Source organism: Nerophis lumbriciformis, linkage group LG14, assembly GCF_033978685.3.
Source record: "Nerophis lumbriciformis linkage group LG14, RoL_Nlum_v2.1, whole genome shotgun sequence".
Taxonomy (NCBI): Eukaryota; Metazoa; Chordata; class Actinopteri; order Syngnathiformes; family Syngnathidae; genus Nerophis; species Nerophis lumbriciformis.
The window spans coordinates 17,662,220-17,688,413 of NC_084561.2; the positions used below are offsets into that span (position 1 = coordinate 17,662,220).

Genomic DNA, 26,194 nt, shown 5'->3' on the forward strand with positions numbered 1-26,194 from the left:
TGCTCTAGACATTGTAATAACAACCAAAAAAAATATAAAAGACATTTTGCTTACTTGAATCTGATGAATCCAGTCTAATGAAACAAATAGATGTTCGAAGGAAACCTTGAGAGGTTGTGTGAGTTAATGGCCAGAAGGCGTGACTTATAAACAAATTTACGATCTACCGTAATAGCCTTGTAAGACTAAACAATAGGACCCAATGATTATGTAAATGTGGTAAAAAAAAAAAAAAAAAAAATATATATATATATATATATATATATATATATATATATATATATATATATATATATATATATAACAGATTGTTTTTTAGGATGGTTAAAGGTAACGTTGTAATTTTACAACAAGGGGTGTTACAAGGTTAACATCAATGATGGTCACAGCACGTCATCTTTTAAAACATCACAAAACTGCCATTTATATTGTTACTCTCAATCCTTTCAAAAATAATTACTCATTAGGATAAGGTCAAGTTTTATTGTATGTACTGTATGCAACAGTTTGTACATGTATTACCTTCTCTTAAGTCTACATTACATCCCAGGTAAACATGATACGAGGTTAACAATTTAAATTTCTTTCAATGCATTTTTCTACCAGTCTAAAGATCTATTCTGTTGTAGTTTAGCAGCAAAAAAATTGAAAATTACTAATTATGTAGACAAGTTACTGTACATTCCTAAAAATATAAGATAAACTTCATGAGTTTCAGGTACCGGTACTCACCGTGTGTGCGTATGAAAAGTGAAGAACTAATCCTTAATCCTACAGACCTGCGAATATAAAAGATAACATTTAAAATGAAAGGCTTTCATTGCACAACTGTTGATAGTTGAATGAAACTAATTGTAAATGCTCACCACTCTTATGCTGGTCCTGTTTGACTTTGTCATTAGGAATGTGGTGATAGTCTGAAGAGCAACCCTCTTGCAGTCTGAGGTGATCAACTCACTCAACAGTTATGTGATTCAGTCAAAGATTTACAGTTTGTGCCTAATGGGAAGACTAACGACTAAAACACATGTATTAAGGTGGGAATGTTCATGTTTTATTAAGGAATACAAGGGACACTTTGGTATTTACCTTTGCTTACCTCATGTCATTCATGTTAAGCTAAGTTATACAGGTAAGCATACAACCCCTGGCAAAAATTATGAAAATCAGGAGCAGATCACAGACATGACACACAACTATAGTCATTTGAAATGGGAACTTTGCGGCTTTAAGAAACACTAACATAAAACATGTTAAATCGAGTATAAATTGTGGTAGTCGGACAGTTTAATTTTTAGATCATCCATCCATCCATCCATTTTCTACCGCTTATGGGTCACGGGGGGCGCTTGAGCCTATCTCAGCTACAATCGGGCGGAAGGCGGGGTACACCCTGGACAAGTCGCCACCTCATCGCAGGGCATTTTTAGATCAAGCAAATATATATATATATATATATATATATATATAAATATATATATATATATATATATATATATATATAAATATATATATATATATATATATATATATATATATATATATATATATATATATATATACATACATATATATATATATATATATATATATATATATATATATATATATATATACATATATATATATATATATATATATATATTAGAGATGTCCGATATATCGGCCGATAAATGCGTTAAAATGTAATATCGGAAATTATTGGTATCGTTTTTTTTATTATCGGTATCGGTTTTTTTTATTTTATTTATTTATTTATTTTTATTAAACCAACATAAAAACACAAGATACACTTACAAATAGTGCACCAACCCAAAAAGCCTCCCTCCCCCATTTACACTCATTCACACAAAAGGGTTGTTTCTTTCTGTTATTAATATTCTGGTTCCTACATTATATATCAATATACATCAATACAGTCTGCAAGGGATACAGTCCGTAAGCACACATGATTGTGCGGGCTGCTGGTCCATTAATAGTACTAACCTTTAACAGTTAATTTGACTAATTTTCATTAATTACTAGTTTCTATGTAACTGTTTTTATATTGTTTTACTTTCTTTTTTATTCAAGAAAATGTTTTTAATTTAATTATCTTATTTTATTGTATTAATTTTTTTTTAAAGTACCTTATCTTCACCATACCTGGTTGTCCAAATTAGGCATAATAATGTGTTAATTCCACGACTGTATATATCGGTTGATAACGGTATCGGTAATTAAAGAGTTATATATATATATATATATATATATATATATATATATTAGGGGTGTAATGGTACACATCACGGTTCGGTTCATTTTCGGTACAGTAAGAAAACAACAAAATATAAATATTTTGGTTATTTATTTACCAAATTTGTACAAGGTGACGTGTACGCCGCCTTCCACCCGATTGTAGCTGAGATAGGCTCCAGCGCCACCCGCGACCCCAAAAGGGAATAAGCGGTAGAAGATGGATGGATGTAAACAATGGCATAACATACATATACCGGTACACACAGGGTCCATTGCCAGGGTTAAGGTGGTCAACATATATAAAATAAAAACTAAATAAGATAAGGCTCAGAATGGTTTCTAAACAAAATCTTTCTACATATAAAGTGCTTTTTTTGATTGATTGATTGATTGAGACTTTTATTAGTAGATTGCCCAGTACAGTACATATTCCGTACAATTGACCACTAAATGTTAACACCTGAATACTTTTTTCAACTTGTTTAAGTCGGGGTCCACGTTAATCAACATTAAACTGCCTCAAATTGTTGCTCAGATTAAATAAAATGACAAAACTTTTCTTCTACATATAAAAAGTGCAACATTAAACAGATTCAAGTCAACTCAGCCTCAGATTCACTTTTCTCCCCCACCCCCAGCCTGGCTAACTTGGCAGTAAGAGGATATATGGGCTCATTGTTCTTCCACCATAGAAGTGGGTCAAAATCTAGTTTCTAATGCAATATGGTCTTAAATCTGCTGCTATAAAAACATTTGTCATTGCTTTAGCCCTGTCTAACTCGCCGAGGAGAGGCTGCTTGAATGCGGTGGTGACGCTTCAAATGGGTTAGCATGTTTGACATGTGTTGCTGAACAATGTCGGCAAACCTCCGTCCTCCATTGTTGTATCGCGTAGCCAAAGTGTTCCCAAACGGGAGATCTTAATGAGGCAGGAGGGTCTTCCAGCTCGGGATTTTACATGTTGTCGTAGCCCGGTCGCTGCTAGCATGCCTTGTGTTGTGCCTCGGTGTGCATTGTTTACACAACGTGCGGTGCGTTACTTAATATGTTCGTGTGGAAACTAGTTCGGTACACCTCCGAACCGAACCGAAACCCCCGTACCGAAACGGTTCAATACAAATACACGTACCGTTACACCCCTAATATATATATATATATATATATATGTATATATATATATATATATATACACATTCCTAAATATACATATATACATATGTATGTATATATATTAGAGATGCGCAGATAGGCAATTATTTCATCCGCAACCGCATCACAAAAGTCGTCAACCATACGCATCCACCCGAACTAACATTTAATCAAAACCGCATCCGCCCGCACCCGCCCGTTGTTATATATCTAATATAGACGATGCAAGGCATTAGTGAGGTTATAAAGCTTTTGCCTGTTAAAGAAAGGAGACTGATCCAATTGAGCAGAGACATTCAATGCGTGCCACGCTGTCACAGCCCAGACGCACACCAGTGCGCAATAATCTGGGAGCCGCGCTGAGCGCACCTCCAAGCGCGTGGAGGTGCGATGTCCCTCGCACCCGCGGCGGCTCCACCCGGGCTCGCGCCCGAGGCTTCAGCGCGCACCGCGGCGGCCATCCTACTTGTCGCGGCCTAGCCCTCGCGGCTCTCGCTGCCGGCGACGGCCGGGTATGGGCCCGACGCTCCAGCGCCATCCATTTTCAGGGCTAGTTGATTCGGCAGGTGGGTTGTTACACACTCCTTAGCGGGTTCCGACTTCCATGGCCACCGTCCTGCTGTCTATATCAACCAACACCTTTTCTGGGGTCTGATGAGCGTCGGCATTGGGCGCCTTAACCCGGCGTTCGGTTCATCCCGCAGCGCCAGTTCTGCTTACCAAAAGTGGCCCACTCGGCTCACCAGGGTGAGCCCCACCCCTTTCGTGAGCGCACTGCGCGCGGAGTGACCCCTGTTACGCGCCCCCGGCAACAGGGGTGGCGGGCAGGTAAGCTGCGCGGGCGGAGCCCGCGGAGTGACCCCTGTTACGAGCCCCCGGCTACGGGGGTGGCGGGCAGGTAAGCTGCTTACCTGCTGCGCGTGACGCCGGCCGCGGCGAAGGCGGACGAGGCGGGGTGTCGGTGCGGTGGGCGCGGTGGTCACCCTGGACGTGCGTCGGGCCCTACTCGCGGATCACCTCAGCTACAGCTCCCGGTGGGGCCCTCTCGGGGGAAGGGGCCTCGGTGCCGGACTCCGGCGAGGCGTCCCTTCTCCGCTCCGTAAAAGTGTCCATCTCTTTTTTTTTTCTCCTTCTGTTGTGGCATATGCTGCAGGTGCCTGCTCGTTTTTCGTATGTGGGTAACAACATTTAACTATGTATATATATTTCCGAATTGGTTTAACTGCCACCCGCCTGAATCTATTTAAAATCTTTTTTTTTTTAATTTCAACCGCCCGACCCGACCCGCGGATAAAATCTTTTTTTTTTTTATTTCAACCGCCCGACCCGCGGATAATCCGCGGACTCCGCGGTTGTGTCCGCAAACCACGCATCTCTAATATATATATATATATATATATATATACACATATCCATTCCTAAATATACATATATATGTATATACATTCCTTAATATACATATGTACATATACATATATACAAATATATATACATACATATATACACATATTACTGCTTATGGTAGTCCATCGTATCCGATGATGACTTCCACTTCTTCTATTGGTGAGTTTTGAGGTGACTAAAAAGTCCAATACGAGAGCCACATGATCTATTGCAATGGGGGCATATGAAGTTGGTGTTTGTTGTGGTCTTGGCTGCAGGGCCCATCTTCCTCCTCTGGCGTTTCCCTTCCCTCGCTGCGCTTCTCTCCTCTTCAAAATGTTGAAGGCCTGCATGGCAGAGTTGCCTCCAGAGAGAGCGATCTGAGGCAGAGCTTTCCAGCTGTGTGTGCTGTATACAACACCTCTTGAGTTATTTTCAGTTGGTCCTTACATCTCCGCTTTTGGCCTCCTACAGATCTCTGGCCAAGATGAAGTTGACCATGCAGCAGTTGTCGCGGAAGTCTATCAACTGGCATTCTCATAGTGTGGCCGGCCCATCGCAGTTTGTACTGGAGAAAAGTGGCCTCCATGCTCTTGGTACCAGTTATACTCAGGACTTCCGTGTGTGGCACACAATCACGCCATGTCAGCCCAAGGATCCGCTGGAGACACTTGATGTGAAAGTTCTACAGCTGTTGGATGTGGCGGCGATACAGGGTCCAAGCTTCACAGCCATATAATAGTGTGAAGACACAGATGGCTTGGTAGACTGCCACCTTGGTACATATACTGAGGTCTTTGTTCACATACACCCTCTTACGCAGTCTACCAAAGGAGGCTGAGGCAGACCTTATTCGATTTTGAACATCATTGTCCATGCTGCAGTTTTCGGAGAGGATGCTCCCAAGATATTTGAAGTCTGGGACTATTGCTAGGGGCTTGTCATCGATGTTAAAGACAGGTGATGGTGGTCGAGTTGGCGGAGGGGAATTCCACTGGCAGAGTACTTGACCCAGTCTACTATAGGCCTTCACAGCAGCGGTTAGTGTCGCCTGCAGAGCCTCTGATGTATGTGCCACAAAGGCACAATCATCAGCATACCGTAATTCCACAATGTTCACAGTTTTGACCTTGGTAGCCGCCTGCAGCCTTCTGATGTTAAATAAGCTTCCATCCAACCTGTAATCCACCAGCACACCACTGCTTCCCTCAACTTCTATGTGCAGTAGCCTGGTGACACTCATGAGGAAGATGTTGAATAGTATAGGTGCAAGTACACAACTCTGACACCTGTGGATACCTTGAAAGGCCTAGACTCCTGTCCTCCTGTTGTTACCAGAGCCATCATCCCCTCGTGGAAACTTTGCAGGATGTTTACAAACTTCCACGGGCAACCAACTCTGAGAAGAACCGCCCAGAGCAAGTCTCTGTTGACCGTATCAAAGGCCTTTGATAGGTCCACAAACGCCATGTGTAGATCTTGATGTTGCTCCCTACACTTCTCTTGTAGCTGGCGTGTTGTGAAAATCATGTCCACAGTGCTGCGATTTTTCCTGAAGCCACACTGAGACTCAGGCAACAGGTGTTCTGTTATACTCTGTATGAGTCTTGACAGCATCACTTTGGCAAGAACCTTGCCGGCAGCAGACAGGAGGGATATTCCTCTACTATTGCCACAGACAGACTTCTCACCCTTCCCTTTATACATGGTTACAACATTAGCATCCCGCCATTGTTGGGGAACTGCTCCGCGCTTCCATATATCAGCAATATAGTGGAAAATTGCTCTGGTACAGAGATAGCCTCCTTGTTGAAGGATCTCTGCAGGGATGCCATCCGGGTCAGGGGTCTTGTTGTTCTTAAGTGACCTAATTGCAGCTCAGACTTCAGAGAAGGTTGGTGGAAGATCCAGTTCTTCAATAGTAGGGTAGCTGGGCAGCTCATCCAGCACTGCCAGATCAATCTGCTGGTTGTTCAGGGTAGTGTAGTAGGTCACATTTATTTGTGCATCTGGTCTGTGGTAGGAATGTCTCATCGACACAAAAGCAAAAAAGTGATCAACATATGCAAATTCAATACAAATACAAATACAAAATCAAGCATATTTATATTCAAATCTCAAAAATATATTTACAAATACACATTTTTACAAATTCTTGATTTATTTGTATGTCACATTTTTATATTTGTAAATTTTTATTTGTATATATTTTCAAATCTCAAAAATATATTTACTAATACATGTTTATTTATACAAATTATCTATTTATTTGTATATCACATTTGTGTTTGTATATGTATTAATATATGCGTATGTATTAATATCATATTGATATATATAAGTTGATGTGAGACAATTCTACTTCCATACATGTCACAGGAAATATGTCAAAATGGAAAAGGAGGTGGAGTTTTCATTTATATCAGAGAGAGATGCACATGTTCTATTAATTAGAATGATACATTCGGGATTGAATGTCTTGTTTTAAATGTTCTATCATACACAATGATATTTAATATTACATATTTTTCATCACTGAATTTCCAATATACATAGAATTTTTTTCGATGAATAATTTCATGTAAAAAATTCAGTTGCAAAATTCAAACGCATAAAATTCAGTTATAAAAATTCTGTGTCAAAAAAAGCTTTCGTAATAAAGACACAAATTAACCTCCATAGTCTGCCATTTTAGTTGTAGTCCATATGTCATGGTGATCTTGCGCCTTCTACAGGCATAATTTGGTATTACAACTTTTTGAGCTTTCCGTCATCTTTTGTGGTATTTATAGCCGTTATACTGGCTCGGGATCTTTCTGTGTGGAGTTTGCATGTTCTCCCCGTGACTGCGTGGGTTCCCTCCGGGTACTCCAGCTTCCTCCCACCTCCAAAGACATGCACCTGGGGATAGGTTGATTGGCAACACTAAATTGGCCCTAGTGTGTGAATGTGAGTGTGAATGTTGTCTGTCTATCTGTGTTGGCCCTGCGATGAGGTGGCGACTTTTCTAGGGTGTACCCTGCCTTCCGCCCAAATGCAGCTGAGATAGGCTCCAGCACCCCCCACGACCCCGAAAGGGACAAGCGGTAGAAAATGGATGGATGGAATGAGTTTTTCAGCATGTTGGGGATAACAGACACAAATGCTTTTATTATTCAGTTGTAATAAAATCTAAAAAAATTTCAATAACTCAGTATTTTGTAGAGGTGGCCTGTTAAAGAAACTCACATGATGAATAAGAATTTTACTAGGAACAACATATCTTGTTACAGTTGGAGATGGGGCCTTAATATTCCAAACATTTTTCAACTTGGTTATGCATCATTTTCATCATGCGTGTGCAGCTTCGTTCAAAGGCACAAGCTGTAGACTTTGTGGAACCTGGAAACACATGATAAAACTCAAAAACAAGCGCAGAAAATGTGAATGCAGAATACGGATTTAATTGGCTTGCCTGTAAAATGTCAGATATAATCAGAATCAATCTCCAATACATGCACTGCGAAAACTAAGTAAGATTAAATATCTCAAATAAGGGTGATATTTGCTTATTTTTTGTCTGATAAGATAATTATTCTCACTAAGCAGATTTTATGTTAGTGTTTTACTTGTTTTGAGGGTTTTGGTCCTAAATTATCTCAGTACGATATTACAGCTTGTTGCTGAGATTTGATGACCTATATTGAGTAAAACATGCTTGAAACTAGAATATCAACTGTTGCAAAGCTGTGTCATCAACACTCACAAGTATAAAACTGCTTTTTTAAAGTAATAATTTCTTACTTCAAGCATGAAAAAAAAAATCATGATGCCGAGCGCATATCATTATGTCAAGATAACGGCACTAGCATTCACTTAATTTAAGAATATTTTTCAACATATTGAGCAAAAAAGTCATTTTTTTTCTACCAAGAAAAGTGCACTTGTTATTAGTGAGAATATACTTATTTTAAGGTATTTTGGGGTTCATTGAGGTTAGCTAATTTTACTTGTTTTGGAAAGTCTTGACAAGCCAAATTTTCTTGTTCTATTGGCAGATAATTTTGCTTAGTTCAAGTAAAATACCCCTCATTTTTGTATTTTTTTTTCTTGTTTTTGAACACTGACTTTTTGCAGTGTGTGTACTTGTAAACAGGGGTGTCCTGATCCGTTACTGATATCGGGCCGATATCAGGGGGGAAAAAATTGAGTATTAGATTTGATTGGCTTGCATGTAAAATTTCAGATATAATCGGAATCAATCTCCGATACATGTGTACTTGTGCAGAGCTAAATGTCTTTCAATATGCACTTTTCTCGGTTAGTCTTAGCTAGTAGCTACACAACAGCTAAGCACACAATAGCGCACAAGCGAGACATATGTAATAAGCGTTTATTATTGTAGTATAAACACACATTTGTCAATTAAAAGTATCAAAAATTAATAGTTGCATATTACTTAGACCAGGGGTGCCCAAACTTTTTCCACTGAGGGCCGCTCACTAAACATTCAGAGCATGCAGGGGCCATTTTGATATTTTTCCAATACAATATAGATTTTGAAATTTGGTCCCGGGGACCCGGAAGGTTCATAAAAATATGAGTTATTTTTAATTTTTATTCAACACTTCTCTTGATATAACATTTAAAAAAATGTTCCATGCCCTTTTTGTCAAAAGCCTGTTTTTATGGAAAAAACACAAAATGCAATTATGTCCTCCAAAAAAAAATGTGATGTGAAGTAAATGGGTCCTTAAACAGGTCAATAATTCATAACATCAATTTTAAAGGCCTACTGAAATGCAATTTTCTTATTTAAACGGGGATAGCAGGTCCATTCTATGTGTCATACTTGATCATTTCGCGATATTGCCATATTTTTGCTGAAAGGATTTAGTAGAGAACATCGACGATAAAGTTCGCAACTTTTGGTCGCTGATAAAAAAGCCTTGCCTGTACCGGAAGTAGCAGACGAGTAGCGTGACGTCACAGGTTGTGGAGCTCCTCACATCTGCACATTGTTTACAATCATGGCCACCAGCAGCGAGAGCGATTCGGACCGAGAAAGCGACGATTTCCCCATTAATTTGAGCAAGGATGAAAGATTCGTGGATGAGGAAAGTGAGAGTGAAGGACGAGAGGGCAGTGGGAGCGATTCAGATAGGGAAGATGCTGTGAGAGGCGGGTGGGACCTGATATTAAGCTGGGAATGACTAAAATAGTAAATAAACACAAGACATATATATACTCTATTAGCCACAACACAACCAGGCTTATATTTAATATGCCACAAATTAATCCCGCATAACAAACACCTCCCCCCTCCCGTCCATATAACCCGACAATACAACTCAAACACCTGCACAACACACTCAATCCCACAGCCCAAAGTACCGTTCACCTCCCCAAAGTTCATACAGCACATATATTTCCCCAAAGTCCCCAAAGTTACGTACGTGACATGCACATAGCGGCACGCACGTACGGGCAAGCGATCAAATGTTTGGAAGCCGCAGCTGCATGCGTACTCACGGTACCGCGTCTGCGTATCCAACTCAAAGTCCTCCTGGTAAGAGTCTCTGTTGTCCCAGTTCTCCACAGGCCAATGGTAAAGCTTGACTGTCATCTTCCGGGAATGTAAACAATGAAACACCGGCTGTGTTATCCGGCACAACAGTCAGGGGGTGCATTCTACGGCGGGGGTGCGTTATCCGGCACAACACCTGCCGCAATACACCGCTTCCCACCTACAGCTTTCTTCTTTGCTGTCGAACTTGTTCATTGAACAAATTGCAAAAGATTCACCAACACAGATGTCCAGAATACTATGGAATTTTGCGATGAAAACAGACGACTTAATAGCTGGCCACCATGCTGTCCCAAAATGTCCTCTACAATCCGTGACGTCACGCGCAGGCGTCATCATACCAAAACGTTTTCAGCAGGATATTTTGCGCGAAATTTAAAATTGCACTTTAGTAAGCTAACCCGGCCGTATTGGCATGTGTTGCAATGTTAAGAGTTCATCATTGATATATAAACTATCAGACTGCGTGGTCGGAAGTAGTGGGTTTCAGTAGGCCTTTAATGCAATAATATTTTTTGAGCCGTGACAGTTTTTGAAAAATGTTTGTTGAATGTATTTTTTGTGAAAACATTTTTTTTTCATGGCAAAGACACAAATTGTATATACTGTATTTAACAAAAACATTTCAAAGTGGAATTTTTGATGTGAAGTAATTGGGAGCCTTGAATGGGTCAATAAATCAGAACAACATTGATTTTGGTTCAATATTATTTTTTGAGCAATGAGCGTTTAAAAGAAAAACACTGCATGTCATCTTTGTTTTAATAATAATAATAATAATGAATTTATATATCGCCTTCTAGGCGCTCAAAGCGCTTCACAGAGAAGCCATCCTTCATTCATTCTATACATAGTACAAATTGCAACATTTTCCTGTTACATCTCACCCATTTGCTCTTTTAATCCACTTTTTTTATGTTTTTCTTTTTTAATAGTATTTTTTAGAACGTGTCGTTAAAACAAAATTAGGTGTGGGCCGCAAATGGCCCCTGGGCCACACTTTGGACACCCCCGACTTAGACATACAAAGTCCCCAAGGCATGAGCGTATTACAAAGTATCCAGTAACAAACGTGTCCGCATCGTTCAACTTACTACATCATGAGATTTATTAAAGTTATTGTGGACACTTGGTGTTGCCAAAAACCCAATTACCACTCAACTTCAACTTATACCCTGCATAAGTCGGTCATAGGGTTAGTGTTTTTAACCCTTGTGTAATGTTCATATTGTTGTTACTCAGCCAGCGTTTGTGGGTCTGATGGACCCGTTACATTTTGTGGCTTTTAATGCCTCACAATCAAACACTTTTATGTTAAAATACTGAACAGATGTTTATTGGGATAAGGTATACATCTGTTCAGTATTTTAACATAAAAGTGTTTGATTGTGAGGCATTAAAAGCCACAAAATACAACGGGTCCATCAGACCCACAAACGCTGGCTGAGTAACAACAATATGAACGTTGCACGGAAAATTTCTCTGCCAGTTTCTGCATCCCACAGGGATTCTTCTTTTGTGTTTCTGCACCTGCGGTTCCCACACAAGGTTGCAACATTGTTTGTCAACACTGTCTGCTCTCATTTTCTCGCACATTTGACCCTCTGATGTTCTGTGTACCTACACTCTGTCCTCCTCCTGTCTAGGCCTGCTGTGTGTGTGTGTGTGTGTGTGTGTGTGTGGGTGGGTGGGTGCGTGTAGTACACAGAACACCAATTTCCACACCTCTATTAGCCCCGGGTCCAGTGGACCCGGACATCTTTTATGTAATAGAAATGTGTAGGGGGGGTGTGTGGTCATTAAATATGTATTCTGATATATGTTCTTCACAAAAAATGAGCCAAAGTCAGTGAGTCTCAGTTTGAAAAATTAATTAATTGTATCATTTTTCTTTTAATAAAAAAATTTAAACGGGTCCCACAGACCCGAACACCACACGGGTTAATAACTAGCATTGTTCTTTTGCGTAATTTCACTTTTCTAAAATAGCAAACTTAAAAGTAAAAAAAGTACGTACTATGATTCATTCTGCTTTTGTATCGGAATAATATCTGTATCCTATCAGAAGTAAACAATATTTATCGAAACACCCCTAGTTGTCTACAAAAACAAAATTGAAAACTAATGTAAGACAGTGGTTTGTCAACACATGACATATACAGAGAAATGTTCATAGAAATGACTAACTTGGTTCTAAAATTGTATGGGCACTTTTTAATGACGACACCGAGGCTTTATACATAAGTTGTTCGCAATAGATGGGTCGTGGACATAAGCGGGTTCTACTGTATTCCAGTCTTAAAAACAAACCTACAAGTAAATGTAGGCATTGAGTCATGACTGTGAATACACTTCACAAGGTATGTCAAATACCAAAGATAATGACGATATGTGTACTATGGTGTGTCCCACGTACCTTGCATTCTGCCGGGGTGGCCTCCCGCTTTTTACCCAGGTCCCACCACAATAAACCATCTTTAAGATCAGCTCTCTTTGTTGGTCCTGCATGTTGAGAAAAATGATTAGCTTTGCTTGACTACAATGTGACAATAATACATCACCACTTTAATCAAAGTTATTATTTACATGAGATTTTATCAAGGAAATAATCCTTTTTGGTTGTTTTGGATCAGAATAGTTCCAATGTTCATCAATTTGTACTCTATTGGTGGGAACTATTCAAAGATACTATAATGTAATCCGTTTTCATTGTAAATATTCCATAAGTTATGGCACGATAAAAAGTACACAGGCTACAGATAAACTTCATGCGGATCAGCTTTACTGTACATTTAATTTCATCAACAAAACAGGTAAAAAATATAGCCTATAATTAGAACAGATAGAAAATTATTTGTACACAAACTCTAAATAAAGCGAAAATGCCTACAATATACACAGTAAATGTGAATTCAAAAGTGTACTCTTTTACATTCACATTTGAACTGATACGGTACGAATGTCCGGTACCTGGATACCGATACTGGTACTTAACGGTACCAATTCTGTGTACTTTTGTGTCTGTTGATAAATATGAATTGTTTTAGATTTAAAAATCAATCTTTCATTGCAACATTTAAAAATGAGCTTAATATGATACTTGCTCTCCAGTTGTTACATCATCATCATATTATCATTAGCAAGTATAACATCAAGTTGCAATTTTAGTTGCAAGTCCAAAACGTTAGATGGCAGTAGTGTAAAGTTTATGGCGTCTTTTTTTGTTGCACCCTAAAAGGTGTTAATACTGTAAGTCAGGGATATTCAACTAAATTGGTTTGAGGGCCACATTTCCAGAAAGCTATGAACCAGAGGGCCGGATTTCTCCCTTCACTATTAGCCTTATTTTGTATATTACAGTAGATATTTTTTTGTTTTTGATTGATTGATTGAGAAGTTTATTGACATCTTAAATAATTGAATCCATGTAATGCTTTAAAAAGGCAAATGGATGGCACAAAAATGCCAAAAGGCTTGTTTCCATTATTGTCCATTGTCAGTGTTACAGAAGCGCTTTGCTGTTTTTAGGAACTTGTACAAAAAAAAATCAAGTCAAAGATCATCTCTATGAAAGCACTGTAGTGTTTTTCAAAATCTGCTGCAAAAATGTGAGTCTCGCACAAGTTTTTTTTTAAACTAAGCTCACGGGCTATCAGTTGAAAAGCCCAAATTATGAAAAAGAGAGTGTGGAGGGAGAAGTTGCCAGCGCTGCCTGCAGGAGCAAAGGTCACCGCCTCTGTCCATGGTGCTGAGGACAGAGCACCATCAGACGGGGGCGGGGCAGTGCTGACGGCGAGACACAGCTGGCAGGTGATTAGAATAACACAGGTGGTACGTGGTAATCTAATCATCTGTTGTCTTTAACAGTAAGCGGCCGGGAGCAGGAAGAGAGAGAGGATACGGACGTGACTGAAAGGTCACGTTATGCGGAAGAAAGACTTTGATAAAAACCTATGTGCATTAAAACTTTGTTAAAAACAGCAATTTGTAAACCTCTAATAAGAAATTCTAGTTGGCAAAAAGGAACTAAAATAAATAGAAAAATATATAATTTTTTATTTAATAAAGAAATCTTAAAGGCTGCCCCATACAACACATGGAAAATGGGAGGACATTTTTGACTGCCCGTTGCCGTGGGATGCCATATTCAAACTAATCTATAAAACTACTATTGATGTGCAAAATCGTTATTTTCAGATTAAAATTATTTATAACTTCTTACCCACGGGGAAAATTTTAAAACTATGGAATATGACAGATTCAGATGATTGCCGATTTTGTTGTCAGGAGTCTGAATCCACCCTGCATTTGTTTTGGTATTGTCATATTGTGTCTTCGTTTTGGGTGGAAGTTGAAAAAATGTGTTTAAGGATTGGTTTGTTTATGAAGCTTGATGTGGTTTCTGTTATTTTAGGAGAGTTCATTGACAATCATGATTTAATCAATTTAATTATAGTACTCGGTAAAAGGTTTATTTTTAAGGCCAAAAACAGATATTCACTTAGTATTACTTTCTTTAAAACATTTATTCAGTATTTTTTTAACTTTAGAAAGTGACATGGTTGAAAACGATAACGATGCCAAAAAACATAAAAAAAGATGGGAAGTCCTCAAAGGCTTATTTTGAAAGTGTAATTATGTTTATAGATACTTTGAGTGACCTGGACATAATCTGGATTGTACATAAATGCTTATTTTGAAAATGTAATTTTGTTTATAAATTAAATGCAATCTGTTGTGTTCCCTTATTTTTTTTTCAGTGTACATGAATGAAGGTGTGTGTTGCTGAGCCCGACTTGGATATTATCTGGACTGGACCTGGGTTTAAAAACCCTTTAAACAAATCTAATTACATTGACAACCTGGTCTGGTGAAGATAAGGTCTTTTTTTTTTTTTTTTTTAATAAAATAAAATAAGATAAATAAATAAACATTTTCTTGGGAAAAAAAAGAAAGTAAAACAATATAAAAATAATTACATATAAAATAGTAATTAATTAATGAAAATGTTAGTGGACCAGCAGCACATACAATCATGTGTGCTTCAAGGCAGACGTGTTGTCCATGTTGTGGGAACCAGAATATTGGTAGCAGAAAGAAACAACCCCTTTTGTGTGAGTGGGTGTGGATGAGTGTGAATGGGGGAGGGAGGTTTTTTGGGTTAATGCACTAGTTGAAAGCGTATCTTGTGTTTTTTCTATGTTGATTTAATAAAAAAAAATAAAAATAAATAAAAATAAAAACGGCACACTTGGCTCCTGTGAAGTGTCTGTCAGTGGGACCGCTAGGAAGCGACTTCCACAGAGAGGACCTAAAATAGAACCTTGAGGAACACCACTTGTATAAAAATGTTGGAAGAAATGACTACTGACTGCATCTGAAGTAAACAAGCTTCTGCAACATCGTACTTACATAAATCAAATTACTAAAAAAAATGTAACTGCCAAAAAGGAGAGAACTTGAAATGGTGCCTTGAGGAACGCCTCAGTTATGTAAATGATAAGTTTGGCCTCAGTGTTCTATGTTTATGAGCAAAGTTAAAATGTCAATGCAAGTACCTGCCAATGTGTTTACAGTGGTCCAAGTTCCTTGATAAAACAGTAGCACTCTACTGTTTTTAGGAATTTGGTGCAAAATTGTTGGTCTTGAACTGAACTTGGGGGCCGATATGGTGTCATTCCCGGGCCGCCACTTGAATAGCCCTGCTGTAGGTATTGTACCTATTACGCACGAGCTACCTGATTGCAATCTTAGTTGTAGTTTTCATTAACAAATCTGGAGGTGTAAAAATCGCCATGTAAAATTGCTAATGCTAATCAGTAGCATGTCGATGGCTAAACCAATGTGTATTATCATCAAGCTGGCACATTTTTGGAAAAGTGGAGCCTTACTTTACTTAAGTTGGAGCGTTTTTTTTTTTTTTTTAATCAATTTCTTGGCTGCCATAGAAAATTGCAACATTATCTCGAGGTAGTCTGACTGGGTTTGCTCTCAGTGCTGCTGGAGTGACTGAAGTGCGAAGAGCTGGCCGGCTGAGTCGGCAACCGGGCGTGACATTACGCGCAACCCAGGTATCGTAACAAGGCACCGTTGGATTTTATGTGAATCCCAGCGGGATTTGGTCTGTGCCAAAAAAAGTACCACATTTGGTACCCATCGCTACCCTGACCTGGTGTGTGTACACTAAACTAGGGTGCTTGACAAATCCATAACAAAACAATGAACCTAAAAAGTGCATCCAAATGTTGCCACGTTTGACACTTGGTCATTTTTGGGGATTTTTCCATTAAAAAAAATGTCTCACAACTGCTAATCGGTTCTCGCCGTTCACTCCAAAGAGCGGTTCAAAACACTCTACTCGTTTGTAAACGTAACTCTTTATCCTTGATGATGGTCACGGTAGTTGCACGGCTTGGAACAGGCGTGTAGCCAATCTCGGTCAGCTTTTCTACCGCTTTACGATGTCTAATTTGACTTCACTTTCCTTTTCTTTGACACACTACCATCAGTAGTCTGCCTCATGCTAATAGGGAGACAAAATGAAGGGCAAAAAGTCAGTGTGTGTTTTGGTCAGTTAAATTTAAAAAAACAAAAAACGATTGGTTGAAAGTGGTATGTGAATTTAAGAGTGTAAGGAAATAAGAACTGTCTCTCGGCTAATTGCAAAAATTGGAGCGACAAGCATTTTTGCCATTAGCTGGCGTAGCGAATGCAACAGTGAACCCGTAGGATCTGCCCAAAACATCTGGTCTTACTTGCTTATAGCTAGAGATCTGCATAACTATGTTTCCCAAACATGGAATGAAAGAAAATTAATGTGAAGGACAGTGCTGAGAAGATGAAGCCGTGGATCTTTATTGAATTAAAGAAATAAATCATCAAAAACATGATCGAGCGTTTTACAATTTGAGCGTATCACTGCTGGTCTGCACCATACTGAAGCAGAATGACTAACGCCAGCCAAGAATGTTAAAATTATATCTAAACAGCAGACAACTATCCATGTAAATATGAAAAAGCTGATAATGTGTTTGACGGAGAAGCAGCTGGAAGGAGATACCGTAATAGTCCACTCTCAAAAGGTACAGTAAAGGCTGTACATTATTATTACATTACTTCGTACCACCACTGTAGTTGTTTGTCGTATATTATATGGTTTTTATACAATATTTCTTATCTAAAAGTTTGTTTTTCTTTTTAAAAGGCATGAAATATGTTAAAATTGGATTGTTTGGGGGAAAGGGGGTTAAATTGATTTTAAATCATTTGTGAATTAGTGACGTTGATTTGAAATACAATTGTTTTGAGTCAAGATCTGTCACAGAACCAAATAAGTTCGTAAGTTGACGTACTACTTTTGAAATTCTTTGTATAAATACAATTGAAATTGTGCTGTATCCTGTATCAGAAAGACCGTATGATCATGGATCAATATGGTTTTGAATTGGGATGTTCCAGTCAAGGTTTTAAGCTGCTGATTCTGACGTCTGCTTGTCTCTGCCTCCAACACTCAATCATATAATTAATAGTCAATAACCAATAATCAGCCTTGTTATTTTTCCATCATCCTGCAAACTAACTAACCAAATGCAGCATCTTTACAGGATTCACACTCGCCAATGAGTGCCATTCATAAAACTGAAAAACAGTTTGGAACAATGATACATACACATAAATATACTGTATATATATACATACACATAAATATATATATAGACACACTAATTTCTTGGTGTCGTTTCAAGCTAACTATATAGTTCAGCTTTATTAGCATTAGAGATGTCCAATAATGGCTTTTTTGCCGATATCCAATATTCCGATATTGTCCAACTCTTAATTACCGATTCCGATATCAACCGATACCGATATATACAGTCGTGGAATCAACACATTATTATGCCTAATTTTGTTGTGATGCCCCGCTGGATGCATTAAACAATGTAACAAGGTTTTCCAAAAATAAATCAACTCAAGTTATGGAAAAAAATGCCAACATGGCACTGCCATATTTATTATTGAAGTCAAAGTGCATAATTTTTTTTAACATACCTCAAAACAGCAGCTTGGAATTTGGGACATGCTCTCCCTGAGAGAGCATGAGGAGGTTGAGGTGGGCGGGTTTGGGGGGGCGGGGTTGAGTTGGGGGGAGGGTAGGGGATAGAGGGGGGTGTATAATGTAGCGTCCCGGAAGCGTTAGAGCTGCAAGGGGTTCTGGGTATTTGTTCTGTTGTGTTTATGTTGTGTTACGGTGCGGATGTTTTCCCGAAATGTGTTTGTCATTCTTGTTTGGTGTGGGTTCACAGTGTGGCGCATATTTGTAACAGTGTTAAAGTTGTTTATACGGCCACCCTCAGTGTGACCTGTATGGCTGTTAACCAAGTATGCCTTGCATTCACTTGTGTGTGTGAAAAGCCGTAGTTATTATGTGATTGGGCCGGCAGGCAAAAGCAGTGGCTTTAAGGCACGCCCCCAATATTGTTGTCTGGGTGGAAATCGGGAGAAATTCGGGAGAATGGTTGCCCTGGGAGATTTTCGGGAGGGGCACTGAAGTTCGGGAGTCTCCCGGGAAAACCGTGAGGGTTGGCAAGTATGACTGGGAGACGCAACTGCTCTGTACTTCTCCCTACGTCTATGTACCACTCCGTACAGCGGTGTTTTAAATAGTCATAAATTGTACTTTTTGAAACAGATACCGATAATTTCCGATATTACATTTTAAAGCATTTATCGGTCGATAATATCGGCAGTCCGATATTATCGGACATCTGTAATTAGCATACATGCCCCTGGCTTGCTCTCAGCATGGACATCATATATATGAGCAGACGCCGCATTGGGTGTTGGGGCGCCAAGCAACGTTCCCTCTAAGGTGCGCGCCTGCGCAATTGCGTACTGCTCAAGCGTCCTCTGCGCACAGCAAATATATGTCGCGCACCAAATCAAACCCATCTGAATTCTAAACAAAATAAACACATTTATTCTGTGTAATTTTGCAATGCAACTCTGAGTGACAGTGATAGCAAGTGGCCCTAACGGTGTTCGTCAACACCGTTCAATTATTGTAACGTCTATCGAGATGCTTCGAGGACAGGAATTATATCGATCACTTTATTGAGCAAAACTGTTTATATTCGGCCATAACCACACCAAAAACATGAGTAAAAAACTTCACTCGAAAAACTAGTCATTTTCTGCCGTACAAACCAGGCCAAAACCAACTTGTCATCTGTCACCAACACGCATACCACTAAGCCACTGGTGCGTTTAAGGCCACACAAAAAGTCGGACAACTCAAACACCACACAAAGTTACACTATGACTCCTCAGTCATATGTGTGCTTATTCTACTGTCATTTATTATTAATGTTAATTTAATTATATTAATCATGGAATGATTAATATACGGTAATTAAATTAATTATGCTTACATTTCATTGTGCAACATGAGGATGTTTAAGGGGAACTAAATGTGATATCTGAAAGGGGTACAAATGATTTCCAAAGCAGGACCCCCACCCAGACATATTGTACAATACTAATCCATAGCTTATGAAAAACAAGATTTCTTTTATATTCATTACAAGTGGGCCAAATCACTAATATTACAAAATAATCTCATGAAAATGACTCCTCTCATTTGAGTGTTATTATAAAAGATTGGTTTGAGACAGGTGTGCTGCTGGTATTGCCACGTGTGATGTTGCTCACATGTGCTCCACTGAATGCTCAGGGAGTTTTTGTGTTTGCTCAGACACATGAACAATTAGAGGGAACATTGGCGCCAAGGATGTGACATCACGTGACAAGCACTGAGGAAGGCAACAGTTGTAGCAGAAACCGTCAGCTACGGAAGTAAACACACAAAAATAATTTCATATATTTTTGAAGACCCATTTTAGTAAGCCTTTGGCTTACTAAAATCCAATCCTTTTTTGGAAGTAGTTATTGCTCTTCGACACGGAAAAAGAAACACTTGGTTTATTGCATGAGATTCTTTGTATTTCAAAATAAAATTAAGATAAACCAGCGTTTTTCTTGTTTTTCCCAATTAGACTTAGACTTCCTTTTTATTGCCATTCAAATTTGAACTTTACAGTACAGATAAGAAAGAAATTTTGTTGCATTAGCTCATGGTATAGTGCAGGATAAAAGAGCAATAAGGTGCAGATATAAATAAATAGATTACTGTACAGATAAATATATTGCACTTTTGCATATGCATCCACATTAATGGATGTATGTTATATTGTCTTTATATACCAGCGAGTTAATCCTTTTTTGGGGGAAGTTGAGGGGACTATTTTAATGCGTTCAAGAGTCTTACGGCCTGAGGGAAGAAGCTGTTACAGAACCTGGAGATTCTGCTTCGGAGGCTGCGGAACATCTTTCTAGAGTCCAGCAGTGAAAACAGTCCTTACCATTACCATTCATGAAAGGGAAATTCAATGACCAAAAACACACTGACCGGTGTCCTTCAGTGTAACAATGTACCACTTTATGTACACAATCTTCTCCGACATAACAAGCTCTTGTTGTCTTTTGTACAGTATTATTAATTCCGAGAGTGTGCACGTGACCACGCAACGCCCTGACAATGAAACGTAACACGAGGACTGCCTTTGGGGGCCCCCGTTGCTCAAGGAGAAAATATTTGTCTCACTAAGCAAATACAAACAATGATTCATGAATGAACGTGTCCTGACGTCTTTGTCTACTCACCTGATGCAAAGCTCACAAAGATCCCAACTAGGACAACCACGCTTGTTCCTACGACACCAAAATAGAGATAGGATATGGCGTAGAAATCATGCAGGCCGCTAGATATAACAACAGAATAAATATCCTTACTTTATTGATATCTTTAATATAACGGATATGTCATATAATTCCATAGAAACACTTCTGGATGTCACTGACCTGGGGTTGTCAGGGAGAAGTGGTGTTGAGATGGAGTGCAGATGATGTTGAGTGTCATTCAGGATTCCAGGTTCACACTGGTCCACGTAACTTGGCAGCACACCCATGGTTGCCTGGCTGGGCGGGTAGAGAATAGAACCAACAGCCAGCCACAGAGACGCACAGAAACCCACTGATAATCCTAAGAATGCCCCCTGAAACAAACAAGGTCCAAATGTACATTTCAAAATGTGATTAAAATGTTCATAAACTCGCAAGGTTTTTTGTTTTTTTGTCATGTTTGAGTTGTCATTTACAAAAGGTAAATGTGGTAGGCTATTCTGTATGCTACTAGCAGCTACCTACATGACAGCTAAGCACACAATTGCACACATGTCCTTAATTGAGCAATATCGTAGTGTAAATATTACCGTCACATTTGTCGATATAAACAAGTTGCATATTACTTACCTATAAAAAGTCTCCAAGGCAGAAGATTAGAAAATGTCCAGTAAAAAAAGTGTTTGCATCATTCTCCTTGCTGTGTAATGAATTATTGTGACCACTAGGCGTCGCCAAAAAAATTAACACTCCACTTCAAAAGCATGTATTTGAAAAGTGGGTAGTGTTTTTGATACCTACCATTTCACATGATCAAACCTCTTCTAACATTCCACCCTACAAAATAATTCCTGCTGATACCGTATTTGATTAACATCATTATCGCCCCATACTCGAGGCTCTAATATCGGCATCGTATTGGAAGTGAAACTGTTGTATCGGGACACCCCTACTATCAATGACGTAATACTAATATTCCATCTGCACAGAAGAATTGCAATACTGTGCAAAATTATCTGAGAGAAATGATACAACTCACCAGTCTGTTTGTTGCAGGAACAAATATCCCTAAGATGAACACGCCCAGTAATGGACCACTGATAACAGTCATGACAGTAAAGGACCCCTGAGGAGAGAGAGCACAATCACTGCTTTCAAATTGCACAAGAGTTAAGGACAAAAAACTAAACTTTTTATCTAGTTGTCTTGTGTGTGTTACTTTCATCCCTTTCAACTAATGTGTGATATTTATTCCTTGAGTCCGACTATATCCAGCCGGAACTTCTCTACCTCGCGCACTAGCTCAGGGTCCTTCCCCCCCAGCGAGGTGACGTTCCACGTCCCAAGAGATAGCTTATGGAGCCGAGGATCAGACCACCAGGTGCCCTGCCTTCGGCTGCCGCCCAGCTCACAATGCACCCGACCTCTATGGCCCCTCCGATGAGTGGTGAGCCCATTGGAGGGGGGACCCACGTTGCCTCTTCGGGCTGTGCCCGACCGGGCCCCATGGGGACAGGCCCGGCCACCAGGTGCTCGCCATTGTGCCCCAACTCCGGGCCTGGCTCCAGAGGGGGGCCCCGGTGACCCGCGTCCGGGCGAGGGAAATCTGAGTCCTTGTTAATGCATTCCCATAGAAGTCTTCGAGCTTATATACTGTATATATGTATGTGTGTGTATATACTGTATATGTATGTGTATATATATATATATGTGTGTGTATATATATGTGTATATATATATGTGTGTATATATGTATATACAGTATATATATATATATACATACATACATACATACATATATATGTGTATATATATAGATGTGTATATATATATGTGTATATATATGTGTATATATATATAAATATATACACATACATTATATATATATTTTTATATATATATATACATATACTGTATATATATATATACATATACACATACTGTATATGTATATATTCAGTTGAATATGCTACAAAGACAACATATTTGATGTTCAAACTGATAAACATTTTTTTTGTGCAAATAATCATTAACTTTAGAATTTGATGCCAGCAACACATGACAAAGAAGTTGGGAAAGGTGGCAATAAATACTGATAAAGTTGAGGAATGCTCATCAAACACTTATTTGGAACATCCCACAGGTGAACAGGCAAATTGGGAACAGGTGGGTGCCATGATTGGGTATAAAAGTAGATTCCATGAAATGCTCAGTCATTCACAATACAATACAATACAATACAATACAATATATATATACACACACACATATATATATATATATATATATATATATATATATATATATATATACACACACACACATATATATATATATATATATATATATATTAGAGATGCGCGGATAGGCAATTATTTCATCCGCAACCGCATCAGAAAGTCGTCAACCATCCGCCATCCACCCGACCTAACATTTAATCAGAACCGCATCCGCCCGCACCCGCCCGTTGTTATATATCTAATATAGACGATGCAAGGCATTAGTGAGGTTATAAAGCTTTTGCCTGTTAAAGAAAGGAGACTGATCCAATGCAGCACAGACATTCGCGTGCCACGCTGTCACGGCCCAGACGCACACCAGTGCGCAACCATATGGGAGCCGCGCTGAGCGCACCTCCAAGCGCGTCTCGCTGCCGGCGACGGCCGGGTATGGTGCCGACGCTCCAGCGCCATCCATTTTCAGGGCTAGTTGATTCGGGTTCCGACTTCCATGGCCACCGTCCTGCTGCTGTCTATATCAACCAGGGTGAGCCCCACCCCTTTCGTGAGCGCACTGCGCGCGGAGTGACCCCGCGGTAGAAAATGGATGGATGTATATATATCCTACACACAGAGTGAAATATTACAATATTTTTTTTATCTCATAATTTGATAGTTTATAGATAATTATATCGATAGTAATTATCATCGACCGTTGTTCTGAGAAAGGTTTGTGTGGTGTCTTGACAAGGAGACTGAAACTGTCATGTATTTGATTCTGTTTTGTATTATTTCCTATCTTGGTGCTCTTATTTTGGTTCTACTTGCAGTTGGTTTCCTTTTGTGCAGCACCTTTACTTTCTATTTTCACTATTGCCAGTGCACCGGTTAGTTTATTTAGTTTCACCTAGGAATGGGTACCAAATACAGTACTTTTACAGCACTGACCAAATTCTGTTGGTACTACCGGGTATGGATTCATGTAAAACCAAAACGGTGCCATATTTCGATACCTTTGTTGCACGTGACGTCACGTTCGCTTGCAGACTAAACACTGGCTCAAGGATACAATCACGTAAGCAGCACTCAGGGTGGACTCAGCCATACTCCCTCTAAGTAATGCAATTTTGTTATTCTTAAAGCCAGACCTGTGTGTTTATTTCTGTACCTGACGGTTTCGGCTACAACTGTTGCCTTCCATGTGACAACCAATAAGATTTTTTGTGTATAGCTAAAAAACAAATAAAAAACAGCATGGGGATTTATGTGCTACTTAAAATATTTATAATGAAAACAAAAATAAAATTACCGTCAATATGTCAGAACAATTTCCACCAATTGTCATATTTGTTAAAATTTCACTTACTCTGATTCACACCTTGTCTTACAACTGCACCAGTGATTGTTTCCTTGATCAAAAAAATTATAAAATGTTTTTAAAAACCTATAATAAACCAGCCAGTCTTTTGAATAAGTTCTTTCAAAAGAACGGCTCCTCATGACCCAACTACCTTCAAAGAGCCATAAATCCCATCTCTATTGTGCACCATATTGCTACCTTTACCTGAAGAACTCCCCAGTCCAGCAAAGAGGATAGAGCGGCTACAATCATGCATGCAGTTCCATAGACGAGGGCTTGAAAGAAAACAAGAAAAAGTCAATGTGTTATTCAGTACCATTTAGGGGTGTCCAGATTTGATTGTTATATCTGATATCGAATGGAGCTTAAAAAAAGGTATGGGATTGCCGTATTTTTCGGACTATAAATCGCTCCGGAGTATAAATCGCACCGGCCGAAAATGCATAATAAAGAAGGAAAAAAACCTATGTGTGAATGTGTGTGTGAATGGGTAAATGTGGAAGTAGTGTCAAAGCGCTTTGAGTACCTTGAAGGTAGAAAAGCGCTATACAAGTACAACCCATTTATTTATTTATTTATATAAGTCGCACTGGAGTATAAGTCGCATTTTTGGGGGAAATTTATTTGATGAAACCCAACACCAAGAATAGACATTTGAAAGGCAATTTAAAATAAATAAAGAATAGTGAACAACAGGTTGAATAAGTGTACGTTATATGACGCATAAATAACCAACTGAGAACATGCCTGGTATGTTAACGTAACATATTATGGTAAGAGTCATTCAAATAACTATAACATATAGAACATGCTATACGTTTACCAAACAATCTGTCACTCCTAATCGCTAAATCCCATGAAATCTTATACATCTAGTCTCTTACGTGAATGAGCTAAATAATATTATTTGATATTTTACGGTAATGTGTTAATAATTTCACACATAAGTCGCTCCTGAGTATAAGTCGCACCCCCGGCCAAACTATGAAAAAAACTGCAACTTATACAGGTAAAAGCCAGTAAATTAGAATATTTTGAAAAACTTGATTTATTTCAGTAATTGTATTCAAAAGGTGTAACTTGTACATTATATTTATTCATTGCACACAGACTGATGCATTCAAATGTTTATTTCATTTAATTTTGATGATTTGAAGTGGCAACAAATGAAAATCCAAAATTCCGTGTGTCACAAAATTAGAATATTACTTAAGGCTAATACAAAAAAGGGATTTTTAGAAATGTTGGCCAACTGAAAAGTATGAAAATGAAAAATATGAGCATGTACAATACTCAATACTTGGTTGGAGCTCCTTTTGCCTCAATTACTGCGTTAATGCGGCGTGGCATGGAGTCGATGAGTTTCTGGCACTGCTCAGGTGTTATGAGAGCCCAGGTTGCTCTGATAGTGGCCTTCAACTCTTCTGCGTTTTTGGGTCTGGCATTCTGCATCTTCCTTTTCACAATACCCCACAGATTTTCTATGGGGCTAAGGTCAGGGGAGTTGGCGGGCCATTTTAGAACAGAAATACCATGGTCCGT

General features: G+C 38.9%; 2 protein-coding genes across 6 annotated transcripts in view; both read right to left on the minus strand.

Moving 5' to 3' along the window:
• Positions 1 to 1,381, minus strand: part of LOC133616555 (sodium/iodide cotransporter-like) — a 52,901-nt gene extending 51,520 nt beyond the window's left edge. The window contains exons 1-2 of the mRNA XM_072914634.1: positions 867 to 1,381; positions 733 to 779 (exon numbers count right to left, since the gene is read on the minus strand). The gene's annotated coding sequence lies outside the window, so the exon portion shown is untranslated. The remainder of the gene's footprint in view (positions 1 to 732; positions 780 to 866) is intronic.
• Positions 1,382 to 7,893: 6,512 nt separating this feature from the next.
• LOC133616553 (sodium/iodide cotransporter-like) overlaps positions 7,894 to 26,194 on the minus strand; it is a 54,316-nt gene continuing 36,015 nt past the window's right edge. For all 5 annotated transcript variants that reach the window (XM_072914635.1, XM_072914638.1, XM_072914636.1 and 2 more), the window contains 6 exons: positions 24,857 to 24,927; positions 22,113 to 22,199; positions 21,254 to 21,447; positions 21,056 to 21,153; positions 12,753 to 12,838; positions 7,894 to 8,151 (listed from right to left, as the gene is read on the minus strand). In XM_072914635.1, coding sequence (XP_072770736.1) covers positions 8,101 to 8,151; positions 12,753 to 12,838; positions 21,056 to 21,153; positions 21,254 to 21,447; positions 22,113 to 22,199; positions 24,857 to 24,927 — 587 coding nt within the window. In that variant the 3' untranslated portion in view covers positions 7,894 to 8,100. The remainder of the gene's footprint in view (positions 8,152 to 12,752; positions 12,839 to 21,055; positions 21,154 to 21,253; positions 21,448 to 22,112; positions 22,200 to 24,856; positions 24,928 to 26,194) is intronic.